The sequence below is a fragment of the Pimephales promelas genome, chromosome 13 (assembly GCF_988280905.1).
Source record: "Pimephales promelas chromosome 13, fPimPro1.hap1.1, whole genome shotgun sequence".
Classification (NCBI taxonomy): Eukaryota; Metazoa; Chordata; class Actinopteri; order Cypriniformes; family Leuciscidae; genus Pimephales; species Pimephales promelas.
The window spans coordinates 17,789,768-17,804,714 of NC_142781.1; the positions used below are offsets into that span (position 1 = coordinate 17,789,768).

General features: G+C 40.3%; 1 protein-coding gene across 1 annotated transcript; it reads left to right on the forward strand.

The window, feature by feature from the left end:
* Window positions 1-3,403: 3,403 nt before the first annotated feature.
* Window positions 3,404-11,600, forward strand: LOC120470525 (uncharacterized). The gene is made up of 3 exons (XM_039660081.2): window positions 3,404-3,530; window positions 9,922-10,569; window positions 11,363-11,600. The coding sequence occupies exons 2-3, from the start codon at window positions 10,058-10,060 to the stop codon at window positions 11,499-11,501; spliced, it is 651 nt and encodes a 216-aa protein (XP_039516015.2). The 5' UTR covers window positions 3,404-3,530; window positions 9,922-10,057; the 3' UTR covers window positions 11,502-11,600.
* The last annotated feature ends 3,347 nt before the right edge of the window (window positions 11,601-14,947 follow it).

The following is a 14,947-nucleotide window of genomic DNA, read 5'->3' on the forward strand; positions in this document are numbered from 1 at the left end:
ATTTGCTCTCCAAAGATAACCAGTTCCGGTCCCCGTTTGTGGAAGACACTGAATAATTCATCTTATAATATAAAACAGTATATTCTTTTATCCTTCCATTTACACCAGTAAACAGAGACGGTCGAACTTCTCCAGTTAAACACACAAAAAAACGAAACTTGTCAAGTGGCTTGAATGTCAGCAGCTGGATAAAAGCATCTGCCAAATGTGCTATATTTAGTTGTTTACAAGCAATTTTTATTGTTTCTCGGTAAACCATGTTGACTCTAGTTTCAACTTTTAGCCATTGTTATTGCTTCATCGCAATCTACAGATGAATTGTACCGTTAACAAAGAAAGCTACAGTTTACAGTCATAGTCAAGTGTGGGTTGGCAAAAAGCATTTTCTCATTCATCTAACATGTATCCTGTTTTTGACCTACATTAATTGTGTTAAAAGAATGTAGTTTACAGAATATGGTTTCAGTTGTTTAATTCTCTGTTCTGAGAACATTACAGTATTTAATGACATTCACGTACATTTATCATCCAAAATCTAAAGCACATTGGCAAGTTTACACAATGAATAAACAGTGTCCATCATCTGAAACTGCCTGAACAACTGTGCAATCAGAGTGATGACAAAATATAAACCATGAGGAGAAGAACAACGTGGGCCCGGGGAGCTAGTTAATCAAAATAAATAAATAATTTTTAATAGACTTTCAAACTTGTTCTTTTGTGTCTCTGTATGAACGGTACAATGTTTGCAGGTAGATTTGGCATGCCCATCATTGATTTTGGCAGTAAACGCCACTACACCATCACTTGGGAATTTTGAATGTCTTTTTAAAGTTGTGGTTTTCAATTTAGGAGTGAAATAAGTGAAGTGTGATTAATATAACTTTAAGCGACTTTCACGTGTTTGACTTCTCCTTTTTGTGTGTTTGACGAATTTTTTCTTTGTTTTTCAAAGAAGTCTTTTATGCTCACAAAGGCTGCAATTATTTGATTAAAATTACAATAAGGTTCTCAGCTACTGATGTGACCCTCGTTCCCTAAAGGAGGGAATGGAGACGTTACGTTACAGGCCACAGCCACTGAACTGGGTTACGAGTGTCGGAGACGCAGATGCTTTCAAGCCGTAGCGTGCCTTTTGGCCCTCACACAGTTGTAACCTACCCAGCGCCCTATGCAAGCCCAAGGAGAGTAGTCTTCCATTAGGGATGGAAGGGACAGGGCTTACTCTGGAGACGGTCGTAGCTGCCGTTTCTCTTATTGTGATACTTCACGGGAAAGTGCTTCGGATCTCGATTCCCATTATTTTCAGCCATGACCAGTATTGTTAATGCTGGGAACCATGCCTGGTCCTACGCCACACCCTACAAAAAAGCAGGTAGCATGTGGTGGATTGATCCGTGGGGCAGTACTACAGTAGGTCCAGGGAGGAGCTACTACCAATGCAGAGAACTGCCCAGCGAAATACTGTACATGGCTTTACCGACAGGGAAACCGTATCATGGACAGTACTCGCGGTCGGGACAGGCCGAATCTTAAAATGCCTGTGTGTGCAGTGCACACGATGATGCCCTCCATCTGAATTTCACGCATCATCAAAATCAGGTGACTGCAAACCACCTATTATACAGCATTTTACATTGGAATAAGCCTCGCCCTTAAATTACTCTTATTTGAAGTTAACATTATACAAAGCCTTTCTTTAAAGTGAATTTTGAGTTTGTTATAGTGCTTCCTAAATGTAACAAATCACTTCCTGCCCTCCATCTGCATTTCGCACGACGGCAATGCAGTGGCGTCATATGCAAACAAGCTATTGTATATATGTTTTAATCAAATAACGTCGGATTATTTCTATGTTGAGCTGCCTGTTCATGAAGCTGAAAATGCACGTGATAAAATAATATACAATTGATGCATGCTTTTTCTGCTCTATATTTATGTTTTATGTGGGTAGGGCCCCATATTAGTTATTGAAACGGGCCCCCAGATGCTTAAGGCCGCCACTGGTCCCACCCTTGTGTTTCAATCGCCTCGCTCTGGAGGGACGATTAAAAAAAAGCACATTTCCCTTTCAAAGTAAATTTGTACTTTTTAAATCCTTCTATATTTCTACTGAATAACACATGATAGTAAGAGAACACGTCGTTGATCACACACACACACACAAAAAAAAAAAATCTATCTGTAACCTTATCTTAGAAAACTATGTTTATCTGAAAAGTATTTCAACCGTCCCGGCTCTCCCCTATATATATATATATATATATATATATATATATATAAGGTTACACTTTATATTAAGGTGTCATTGTTTCAGTGTTCTTTGTTTAAGTACTGAGTAATATTACATGTACTTACTAAAGGGTTAGGGTAGGATTAGGATTTGGTTGAGGGTTAGTTGCATGTAATTATGTATAATTTACTGTTATTACTATGTTATGCTAACATTTGTAACAAGGACACTGTAAAATAAACTGTTACCAAATAAAATAAACTAAAATAAAAACTGACTCATGACTGAACAGCTCGATTGATAGAATAATACTCACTTTTATCCTCTGAAGTAGTTCCTCCAATCCATTTTTTTTTTGTTTTGTTTTTCATGAATAAGCTCTTTATATGGGTTCTGTGTCCAGTCCAAGCAATGAGAGCGGAGGAATCCGATATAAGCTGGGAAACTGCATGGTGGATTTTGAAGAGCTTCTTACTGGAAATTAGCATTAAAAGAGAAAAGACAAACCATGTGTTATAAATAACTTATGAGTAAATAAAACTGAAACAAAGAAATTGATATAGGATTGTAAGTTTAAATGTACTTAATATCTGACTGACATTGGGTGACAGAATAAGCGTTAAATCCCTTCATTATAATATTGTTGCAAAGCGAGCTTTATGTTCTTATCTTTTAATGATGGATAAACTTTGTGTTTGAAAAGATGATGTGATATTTTTATAACTGGTTTTCACCCTTGTGAAGTTGCAGGAAATGCATGGAAGTTCAGGGCCTTGGAAAGATCTTTTTGTGTTTTTAGCAGCTTTCATTCCCTTCTTCTTTCTAAACATTCTTACTATTGAAATGAATGGCTGAGTGAAAATCCGGCATGGTCATGAAAATACTTTTCCCCATTTCTACGAAACTCTCATACTTTATCAGACATCAGGGTACAGATGTGAACTAGATTACCACACACTCCCCCTAATATTCTTCTCTCTCTCTCTCTCTCTCTCTCTCTCTCTCTCTCTCTCTCTCTCTCTCTCTCTCTCTCTCTCTCTCTCTCTCTCTCTCTCTCTCAAGACAAGAAATCATTGAGTTTCACCCTTTTTATAAACACTCCCTCCCCTTCCAGTAGACTCCAAATAGGGGCACAGACTTTCAGGTTCCCAAATTTTGTTGAAAGAAGTGAAAAGAGGTTTAAGGCAGGCTGATTATGTGCTCCACTTCTCTGCCTTTGAATGGTAAAGTAAAGAATGGAGCTTTGAACGTTTGACCAGCCACATGGCTCTAACTTGTGACATGGCAGAAGATTCTGGTGAGTTCTGTCAGTTTTTGGCATTGTGAATTTCATTTTATTCATGTTTCTACCTCAATAAACAAGACATGTCTTGATGAATATGGCAGAGCTAGTTTATGCATTTATTTTCTGCATTAAAAAAATCGAAACTGTTAACAAAATTGACTGACTGCATGATTCATTGCTTTAGTGATTTGTATAATATATCCAGTTTTAAATATATTCTGTTACTCTTTTTGTGTGTGTGTGATTGTTTACTTTTTGCTTTCGGCTTACATGATGAGTTGTTATGGCTGGGTAATTACAAAAAAATCTCTTTCATTTCATAAGATTGCATTAAGCCAAAAACTGTAAAAGCAACTTTGTATTTTCCATTCAGAGACTTGTGCTTATTTGTATAGTCTTCCAATATTGCAATTTTGCAAATGTTTCATCTGCTCTGATTTGATGAGTTTCAGCACAAAGGTGAACATGAAAACTTCCAGACACCTGGCATTAATACTGAAGGTTAAGTGTGCCCTTTTTATTTGGACTGAGCATTAGACTTTGTTATCATTAAAAATATACTGCATTTCCTCTGCTTTGAACTGGTTTGGCATTTATTTTTGGAATGAAACAATGCTACTATTAAAGATTCCTGAAGGGAACCTAAAGGTTAAAAGTGCTGTTTAAATGGGCTTTTATTGTTCCAATAGTATCATTTAAGTGTCTAAAATGTTTAATTGTTTTCTTCGTTGTAAAAAAATTACAAGCTCTGGAGTGCCTCTCTGGGCAATTGTGTGGGATGAAAATGGAGCTGCTAATCAAATCAAGGCATTTGTGCCATTGTTGATCAGTACATCTAAAAATGATGTATGCACATGACTGCATTTGGTTTTACGAAGAATATGCTTCATTCTAAGATTTGAAAAACAGTTTTAAAATTTCTTATGAAAGTGAGAGGTGAGAGGCACAGATGCTCTTGGTGATACTCGTTTACTAAAAGAGCTTGATAAACACTTAGTTTCAAGCTTTTGTCTTTGTTTATTTTAAATATAAAAAAATAAAAAAGATGCAAACAGATTTGATAGGATTGGTAACCAATGACTTTTAAAAATGTTTTATTTGTCCGATTGCAGCAGAACCTGATTTCTTTGTTGATCCCGGAACAACATTCCAATCTAACAAATAGGATTTGAGGGACAAGTTTACAGTTTATATTAAATTTAAGCTTACAAACAGCTTAGGCTTAGTTGCTTCTACATCTGTGTTAATCACCTATAATTTCCCTCTGATTTTAGGAATAACTTATGGTTTGGGGTTGGGATATACAGTAGTTAAGATTAAATTAGGGTCAGGGTTTACCCAGGAACGCATCTAACTCTGCAAAATCAGGATGTGCTCTGAATGCAACCCCAGAGGTCAAGCCTTTGAAAAAGATGACTGCAGATTTGATATTCCACACCAATGCAATATATATATCTTTGCTATACCGCAGAAGCCAAAGTGCTCACTTTGTGGAAAATAGCTGCATTTTACCCATGAAGACAGAAATTGCATTTCACATGTTTCCAGATGTTGAGAGGAGTGGTGGGACTCCCTGGAGTAGACAGGACACTAAAATAAATTGTGTGTGTGTGTTCAGTTCAGTCACATTAGGAGACATGAGACATGAGGTGAACATCAGAAAGAAGGAGCTATTTTTTGCTGCGAAAATAACTAAAAAGAGCCTTGTTAGAACATAGCCCATATATATATATATATATATATATATATATATATATATACATATATATATATATATATATATATATATATATATATATATACATATATATATATATAAAATTGTGCTTGATTTCATGAGAATTTGCTTTAAATACTCACCCCAAAAAAAAAAAAAAAGTCAACATTTTATTTATTTATTTTCGGCCACTGTCCACTACACATTGTAGAAAATGAAAAGGAAAGAACATCAGTATTAACAAGAGCCTGTGTGATTGTATTATCTAAAATGGGACTTTTTCTTTGAAAGAGTGAAGAATGAGAGAGTGAGAGTAGTAGAGCACTCATCCTTGTACATGCAAGACTAAATAAACAGCCTCCCTTTCTCAGAGGGTCATGTGCTACACCTCAGGGCCCTCACATAAATGAATGTGCTCACACACCAGCAGCAAGCCCCCCACCACATGCTCCGGAAAACCCTGTAAAAGTGACTGGTTAATTTAACTTGCACAGTACAGTTGGTAGACAGTGTAGTTTCACAAATAAAGAAACTTCTTTCATCCCCTGACCTCTTAATTATTTGTCACATTTTAAAATAAAGTTACAGGAAATTATTGGAAGATATGTGTACACTATAATACACATTTTTTGCAAACAAACATACTGTTTATACCTTAATATTGTTATTCAGCAAGGAATTCGTTAAAATAATTAAATGTGACAGTCAGGACTTTTAGATTGTTACAAAATATTTGTTGTTTAAAAAAATGCAGTTCCCTTTCAGTCGATAACGTCAGACGTAGTCGACTGAATGGGGGATTGCGTCAGAGAGCCAATTTTCTTTGAGTACTATTGAACGAGCCAATGGAATTGGTGGGCGTGACTCGCATCACACTCCGCCCCCACGGCGCAGGTATAAATACGGAAGTGGATGCAAGCACGAGTTACCTTTCGCTTCGGAGCCGATCGATTTGATGTAACTCTTAAGAGTGCTGTTGTTTACAACAAGCGAGTGTGTCGGTGTTCTTCAGGAAAGCTCTCCCAGTGCTGGTGTTCTACAGCACGAGTGCAGTGGTGATTGTGAGCTTTGAGCTCTAAACTGCTGTTTTAACAGCAACACATTTCTAAAGGTTTGTATGTGTAAACGGCTGGTTAGAGGGCAGAAAAGTGAGTGTCACAGTGTCTGGTTTGGGTTTCCTGGGTAACCACTAGATGTCCTCTTCCCGCACGGTTTCCTACACTCTGTTACTAAATTTCCCATGATCCTATCTGTCACTGAGTGTTCATTGTGTTCAGCTGTTTTTCGTCAACTCGTTTAGCACTTGTGTAAATATACCCTGTCAGTTTCAGTGTTTGTCACAGAGTCCTTGTTTATGTTCAACACACTTCTGTTCCCTGTGTCTGCCTGGTTCTTGTTTTGTTGTATTTCGGATTGCCCTTTTGGATTATTGACCTTTGCCTGGACTGGTTGTGAGTCCGGATTACCCTAATAAATATACTGCCGTTGGATCCATTGTTTCCTTTGTGTGTATCGTGACACAAGGACTCCGTCATGCAGAGATCCAGCAGTTTTCGGTTTCCTAAATCTCCAGCCACTGAGAGAGGAAAGAAACAGCAGAGGGGGAATTCTCAACCAAGAGAGATTCCTGAACATTTCACTGTTGTGTGTTTCACTTGAGTGTTTTGCACTGTTGGCACTGTTTGCACTATTGACTGAGGAAGCTGATTTGAAGACAGCTTTCACACCCCCTTCAGATCATCCCAGAGAGTTGTTCGAGGGAACCCAGCAGGCAAAATTTTCTGGGACCTGCGGAGGTCATAGGAGAGAAGGTACTAGAGGGGAGTCCAGGTATCACTCTCCACCTCAATCCTTCATTGAACCTGAGGTGGTGAGGTCCAACCCAGACTTTAATCCACCACTGATTCCATCAAGTCCAGAGCTTGCCTTTTGCCATTGTAGGCAAAGGAGGAAGGAGGAGGAAGAAACACACGTCTGCCCAGCCAGAGACTGTTCATGTCCCGTCTGCCCAGCCAGAGACATGCCACGTATGTCTGTTCCTGTTCCTGAGCTGGTGTCTGTTGCTGTTCCTGACCCGGTGCCTTTTGCTGTTCCTGAGCCGGTGTCTGAGCCGCCCTGGCTGCCTGAAGGGTCTTCACTGCACTGATTGCCAAAGGGTCTTCACCGCCGCGGCCGCCCGAAGGGTCTTCACTACCGTGGTCACCCAAGAAGTCTTCTCCACCATGGCCACCTGAACTATCTGGTCCTCCTTGGTCGCCTGAAGTTGTATCTTCTCTGCCCTGGCAGCCTGATGAACTATTGTCTCAGTTCTGGCCGCTCTATAGACTGTCTGCTTCACCCTGGTCACCGGCTAAGTCGTTATTCGCCGTTTTTGTTCCTCTGCATGGACCTGGCCCACCATCCCTCCCCCTGAACCTCCGCCATTCCACCACCCTCCTGAACTCTTGTGTTGTGTTTTCCCACATGGTTTTCTACACTCTGTTGCTACATTTCCAATGATCCTTCCTGTCACTGAGTGTTCATTGTGTTCAGCTGTTTCTTGTCACCTTGTTTAGCACTTGTGTATATATATATATATATATATATATATATATATATATATATATATATATATCAGTGATATTAATCATACCTAGGTGTTGAGCTAAGATGCTCCTAAAGTTAGTGATATTCATCACACCTACTTGTTGAGCATTGCTCCTGTCCTGTGTGCGCACGTAGCCTTCAGGTTGCCTGGAAGAGAGTAATCTCACCCTCGGGCTGAGTATCTCTTTTTCAGTTTGGAGAAGCACTCGGTCCAACACGTCTCTTCAAGAAAGAGTATGTTCGGTTGGTGTTATTTAGAACTTTCAGAGGCTCCTGGGGCATGTGGCAGATGCAGCTGCTTGGCTTCCTCCATAAGAAGACCGCTTCGGTTCTGACAACAGTTCACCCCCTGCCTGCCACCAAAACCTCAGTCCGTGATCAGACCTTTTGTTTCTTCGAGCCAATCTGCTCCTAGAATGAGATCTACTAACACTGTCTGAGGGTCCATGTATAAAGGGCATGCTTTAACGGAGGCCTGGGCAACTTCCGACTACATTGGCATCCATGCCTCAGTTGTTGCAGTTTCCCTTGTTTTGAGCCATGGTTGCTCAGCGAGCTGGTACTGGTCTGATCATGACCGTTGCGCTATGCTTCCCTCGCATCTCACAACTCACCCGTCACCTCCTCCATGGAGTCAGAAGCTTCTGAGGATGTTTCATTCCACTATTCTTCTTGCCTGCTTAATCGTCCCACCAACGAGCCTCACGACAGCTTTGGCCAGGGAGAGTAGAGACTCCATCCCTTGGTGGTCCAGCTGGGCAGGGACTTTCTCTGGGCCACACAGTAACATCTGTTTGCCTTTCCAGAGTCCCCCCCCCTCTGCCATTTGTCATTTCTGTCTGAGTGGACAACCCTTGGACAGACACTGGCTCTCAGCTGGCCCCAGGGCTCTGCAGAAATGCATTCCTCAGTGAGCCTCCTAAAAATTATCTGCGATTCATTGTCACCTGGTGCCTGCTCAAGTTCGGTGCAGAAATGCTCCTGAAACTCAGTGAAGTTCATCAAACTCAGGTGTTGAGCAGAAATGCTCCTGAAGCTCAGTGATCTTCACATGTAGTGTTGAGAAAACTGTGTAATGCTGTGAAAATAGTTCTCCTGTTTGCATGGTCTCTACTAGAGGGCAGGGACTTCCTTGCTTTCAGTAAATGAATTGTGCCTGGAGTTCACGCCGGCTAACTCTCACAAGCTGAGATCCCGGCTTGGATTGTGCCCAATGTTCCTACCTCTCGCGTAATAGGATCAGGTGGTGAGCCTGCAAGCGCTGCCCAGGAGGAGGCAGACCGAGCCCTGGCTTTCTCTGTCTGTCCGCTTCATAGCGGTTAGGTGTGTACAGAACACAAGCCTTAGACCTCAGACCAGCTCTTATCTGTTAGATTCAGCAGAGAGGGAAGGCTGTTTCCAAGCAAAGATGACCCACTGATGGTGGCTGCCTTCAATTCGGTGAAAAATTCAGAAATTCTCGACAATTCGGGCTTCGACAGAGTGCTTTTCTGACAGATTTCTGTTGGGGGCTGGGCGACACCAAGATTGAACCGCTGCTTCCGTGGGCTCCCTTCTCGTTTCATGAGCCCGGTTCAAGTGTCAGCTTGCTGCGCCATTCCCTTCCTATGGTCTGGATATGTGTGCCTTCTACTCCAGTTGAGTTCCCTTAAACCGAACCCTGTTGAGTTCCTCCACACCCCTCCGACATCGGACATGCAGAATGTCTGTTGTTAGGCCAACCACTCGTAAGCAGTGTGGAACCTGTGTTAGGCTGGGTCCATATGTTGCGATCCCATATGTGTCCCTTATGTTGCGATCCCATTTGCAGTTTAAAAATACAAAAAATCAGCATATTAGAAATTATGCTGAAAATTCAGCTTTACCATCACAAGAACCATTGACTTAAAATATATAAAATAGAAAATTTTTCTTTTTTTCTTTTTCTTTTTTTTTTACTGTACGCAATCAAATAAATCCAGCCTTAGCTAGCATAAGAGACTTCGTTAAAAGCCCTAAAACAATTTATAGACTCAAAACTTTTAAAGAGTAATGTATATTTTCGCTTGAGAAGACTTAAGAATCAGACTTGGATTTGAGCTTCTGTTTATTTCTTTACAGATGAGGTCAGAACTTTGCAGCAGGCGTGATTGTGTGGAAAAGCTTTGAGTGGGTCACATTTCTCATAGCCTGGGTTCTCATCCATCACTCCATCAAGTCCCAGGTCATAGAGGTTATTCCGGGACTCTTCTGGGTCATGATGAGGCTGCACTCAACACTGAGCACTTGGCTTTTCACACTCCTAGTGATGCCAGTCTACTGCCAGAGTGGTGATGATGGAGAGTTGGGATCAGGTGACATCTCCGGGCCTGTGGTCACTGGCAACTCTTCTGCTCCAATCTTCCATGCACCTGGGGATGAGCCAGACAGAACCAGGCCACTTTTTCAAACGCTGCCAGAGACGGAAGGTGGCGACTGTTATGTCCACTTCCACACCGGCCAAGTCATGACAAGACGGTTACGAGCTTTCAGAGAGGAAGTTGCTTATCTAAAGGCTCTTCAACATGGGAACCAGGCGGTGATGGAGAATCTGGTCCAGTTTGTTGGAGCAGAAATGGGAGATCAACGCTACGAGGAGGTGATCCAAGAAAACATTGTTGGAATCAGGGAGGATCATGTGAGCTGTGAGACTGTGGTGACAAAAGCAGCAGAGGAGATGGAGAGTCAGCTGGAGGGAGACACACTAGACACTTCGGCTGGAATTCAAAAGTAAGATGAGCTGAGTCCTAATAAGGCAGTCGTATACTCTTATCTTCCAGGCAAAACTCCAAGGCTTTTAAAATTTTAAGATGCTTAAAGGCAACAAACCTGAATAAATATACGGGGAATATTTAATAATATGTGGAAGAGAATTTTTTTTTAGTTTTTTTGGGGATTTGGTTCTCACAGATAAGAAATGGTAATGGAAGATCAGAGGCCATTATTTTATTATTGTATTTTAGGAATTCTTTTACTTATAATTAAATTGGTCAATATGAAAATCTCCAAACTAATTTGTATGTTACTGTCACATAATTCCTTCATAAATCATTCTAATATGGTTATTTGCTGCTAAAGTAACATTGCATATTATCAATGCTGAAAATTTTAGACCACTCACTAAATATCGCAGCTTAAGAGTCAAGTTGCATGGCTGCATGCATCTACATAAACACGAAAAATATAGTAAATATAACCAAGTAAAACTGTTAAAAAGATCCTATGCTTATAAACACAGTGATGATTTGCATAGAATGTTTCTAGCCACAGACTATAGCCACAATGATGCTTTGATTCTGGTCTCTGGGTTTTCCATCACCAGCCTGGACAGTTGGAAGGAATTTAAATTTCAGCCCCTCAGAGGCCCCTGGTTTAAGAAAAACTAAACTGAGGCCCCTGTTCATTTCCTTCTTCTCACCCCCGATCCCGCCCCCCCACCACCACCACCCACCCACCCCCCCACCCCTCTGTCTGTCTGTTTTGTATTATTTCTGATGTTTCTGATGCTTTGTCTTTTTCTAAGAATAAAAGAGGAGTCCCTTGCCTTTGAAGAAATGCTGCGTACCGCGTCAGACATCGCCACTAGACTGGAGAGTTCTTCAAGAACCCTGCATGTGGAGATGATCGCACAGCTGAGGAAGAACATGAGACAGCCACGCTAAACTAATTGACTCGGTGGGCAGCTGTCCAACCTGGAAAAATAAAGAGTCACTTCTGTATTTATCCATGTTTTAATAAGAGTGATACAATGTAATCACTTTAAACAGTCTATATATGCTATCTCCCATCCTTATATTTTTTTTGTTTTGTTTTGTTTTGTTTTTTGTGAAACAGAATTATTGTCAGAGGACTGAAACACAGACTATATTTTTCCACTCTTTTCCAATGTTCATTTGTGAGCCATAATGAAAACATAATGGCTCTGTGTACAAGGAAATTGACAAAATGATCTTGGCAGTGAGATGACATCTTAAAAGAATATTCTGAGTACAGACAACCCCGCAGCTATAGTCTGGCTGTCTTGGCGCTAGGGAGCAGATGGTGAAAAGACTGTATGAGGGTCTGGAAATCAACAAGCATGAACTCATATACATTGGAAAGAGAAAGCAAGGCGAGAAAGAAAAGGAGGAAAAATATTAAAGTGATGTCACTGAGGAATAAATGAAAACAGAACAGAACCTAAAGAAACAGATGAAGAAAAAGTATGAAATCTTTGCGACCAAAGAATGTTCATTTTCACTGTATTAGTCCGTTGTTGTCACTTTTGCTGTATGCATAGTTTGACCCAATTCTGTGTATGCTAGTATTTTTATGGTCATAGATACAGCCTGTGTGAGGGAATGAATTACAGGACATGAAATATATAAGCTATTACTATATTGAGCGTTTTATACTTAAATATATATTATTGATGCTAGTCAGTCTTGATGTGCCATTGTTGAACATGAGATTCACAAAAATTCAACTTTGTAAAAGAATTGCAGGGTTCCTACAGTCATGTACTTTAAAACTGTTTAAAAAAATAAAAAGGTCATGCCATAGTCAATATAGATTTTTCAAGTAATTCCTCAACTATAAATTGCTTTTTGTGTGTGTAAACTTTAAATGGATTAAGAATAAAATCCAGATATCACAAATGACAGTAAAAGTCACTGAAAACCAATCGGCTTCTTAAAGCTCCAGTCTGTAACTTTTTTTGGTATTAAAACTATCCAAAATAAATCTTTGAGAAAATACATAACTGGCTGGCTGTGTTCAACATCTGCTTGCCTTAGATTGATTCAAAGCGGTAAGCTTGTAATAATCTTTTTAATTCTAGTGGTACTGGTGGATTTCCACGGGAGATTTGAGCATGTCTTTGCATCATTACATCACATCTGTACACATAATGAAGGAGCCCCAGTTAGTAAGCTATAGGCCAGCCCATTCTCACTCCCAAGGCATCACCTAACTGACGCCTTGGGAAGCATTTGGACATGCTTCAATATCTGACGCTTTAGGCGCCCTTTAGCGTCAGTTAGATGACGCCCTAGGATCGCGTGTACCCTACCCCCACCCCACACCTTAACCTAACCGCGTCCTCTAACTGACGCTTTCCTTTAGCGTCAGTTAGATGACGCCGTAGGATCGCGTCATGTAAGTGACGCTAAAGGGCGCCTAAAACGTCAAATATTGAAGCATGGTCAAAGGTGACGCCTTGGGGTGAGAATGCGTTGTATAGGCATGTGGAGGATATGGAGTTGGAGATTTATAGCCTTTTTTCACAGCACTTTTATTATGCTGGTCATACTTCCAAAGAGAAGAATCTGTGATTCTTAATGCCAGTATTCGGTGATTGACAGCTCCACACCCATGCAGTGCAATGCCGAGGTACAACCCACGTAAAGTTGATAATTCCGCGAATGACTGCAATTGCAGATTTCAAACAGAGATGGTGACAAAGAGGACAAAAAACTGCGGACTGCCTAATAATCCAGCGTGTTCTCATTCTAGGGCATCATATAGTGACACATTTAGCGTCAATATAACACGCACAGAACTTTGGTCAGTTATGGTAGGTTTAGTTCTGGGGTAGGTTTAGGGTTAGATCACTAGGAGGCGCCTTCTGGCAAATATATATCTGCTCTCATATTGACGCAAAAGGGTACCATGTGCATTGGATGTAGACGAAATGTCAAAAGCGTCAGTATGGGATGAGAACGGGCTGAATATTCTTAATAACTATAGGCCAGGGATGGGCAACGAGCAATAATTCTAACAATTGGGCTGCTTATATTAACAAAATGTAAAAAATGGAAATGAGACATGTTACTGCCTACTTGAATGTCTAAAATATATTTATGTATAGGCTGTAAATAAAAGTATAAATCTTAACAATTCTGTCATTAATTAGGCTACTCACCCTCATGTCATTCCAAACCTAAGCCTTTCGTTCATCTTCAGAATCGGAACACAGATCTTTTTGATGAAATCTGAGATTATTATGTGCTTAGACAACTAGGCTAACTGCCACTTTGACGCTTCAAAAGGTTAAAAAAGATATCATAAAAACTAATCCATATGAATTGAGTGGTTTAATCCAAATTATCTGAAGAGACACAATCGCTTTATATTGTTCAACCGAACTTGATTGACACGCGAGAACAAACCTCTTGGAAGCTCAAACGAGAATGAATCATTGGTTGATGCTTTCCTTACCACAACTGATGAGTTTTTAACCCTGCTGAAAAATCCAGCTAAGACCAGCCAGGCTGACCAGCTAAGACCAACACTGACCAGCCTGACCAGCTAAAACCAGCCTAACCAGCTAAGACCAATACTGACCAGCTAAGACCAGCCTAACAAGCTGAAAAAGTGTTCAAAAACCCTCTAAAACCAGCCTGATAATCCAACTATGACCAGGCTGGGAGACCAACCAGCCTAGGCTGGTTTTAGCTGGATTTTTCAGCAGGGGAATAAAAACCTAAATTCAGCCTGCTCATCATTAAGTTATCGTGCCTCTTCAGAAGATGTTGGTCTAAACCGCTCAATTAGTAGCCTATGGATAAGCCTACTTTTATGATCTTTTTTATGAACTTTTTTGAATTGTTGAAGTGTCAGTTGCAGCTGTCAATGAAGGAACAAAAAGCTCTCAGATTTTATCAAAAAGATCTTCATTTGTTTTCCGAAGATGAAAAAGTCTTATGGGTTTGGATTTGGAACAACATAGAAAGAAAGATTTATTTTGTTGTTGTTGTTGTTTTTTTTGTTTGTTTTTTTTTTTGGGGGGGGGGTCCATTTTTGGTGAACTATCCATTTATTTTGACATTCAGTTTCGTTCTTGGACTATTATCATTTCTGCGATCTCCTAGGCCTATTCATGTTGATTTACCCCAATAAAGACTGTTTTGTTGGATATTCCCTCGTCTTATTTGTGCGAGAATAGGCTATTCCTCAAGTCATAATCGGCTCACATAATCTTTCAGTATTCCAGTTTATAATGAATAGCATTTATTCAGCTACCCTGACCTCTAGCGGTCATAAGATGTAATAACAGTTGAATCACTTAAAATCCAATAGGTTTGGCCCAGAAATCCCCCCCAACCCAATCCCCCCCCAACCCCCCATC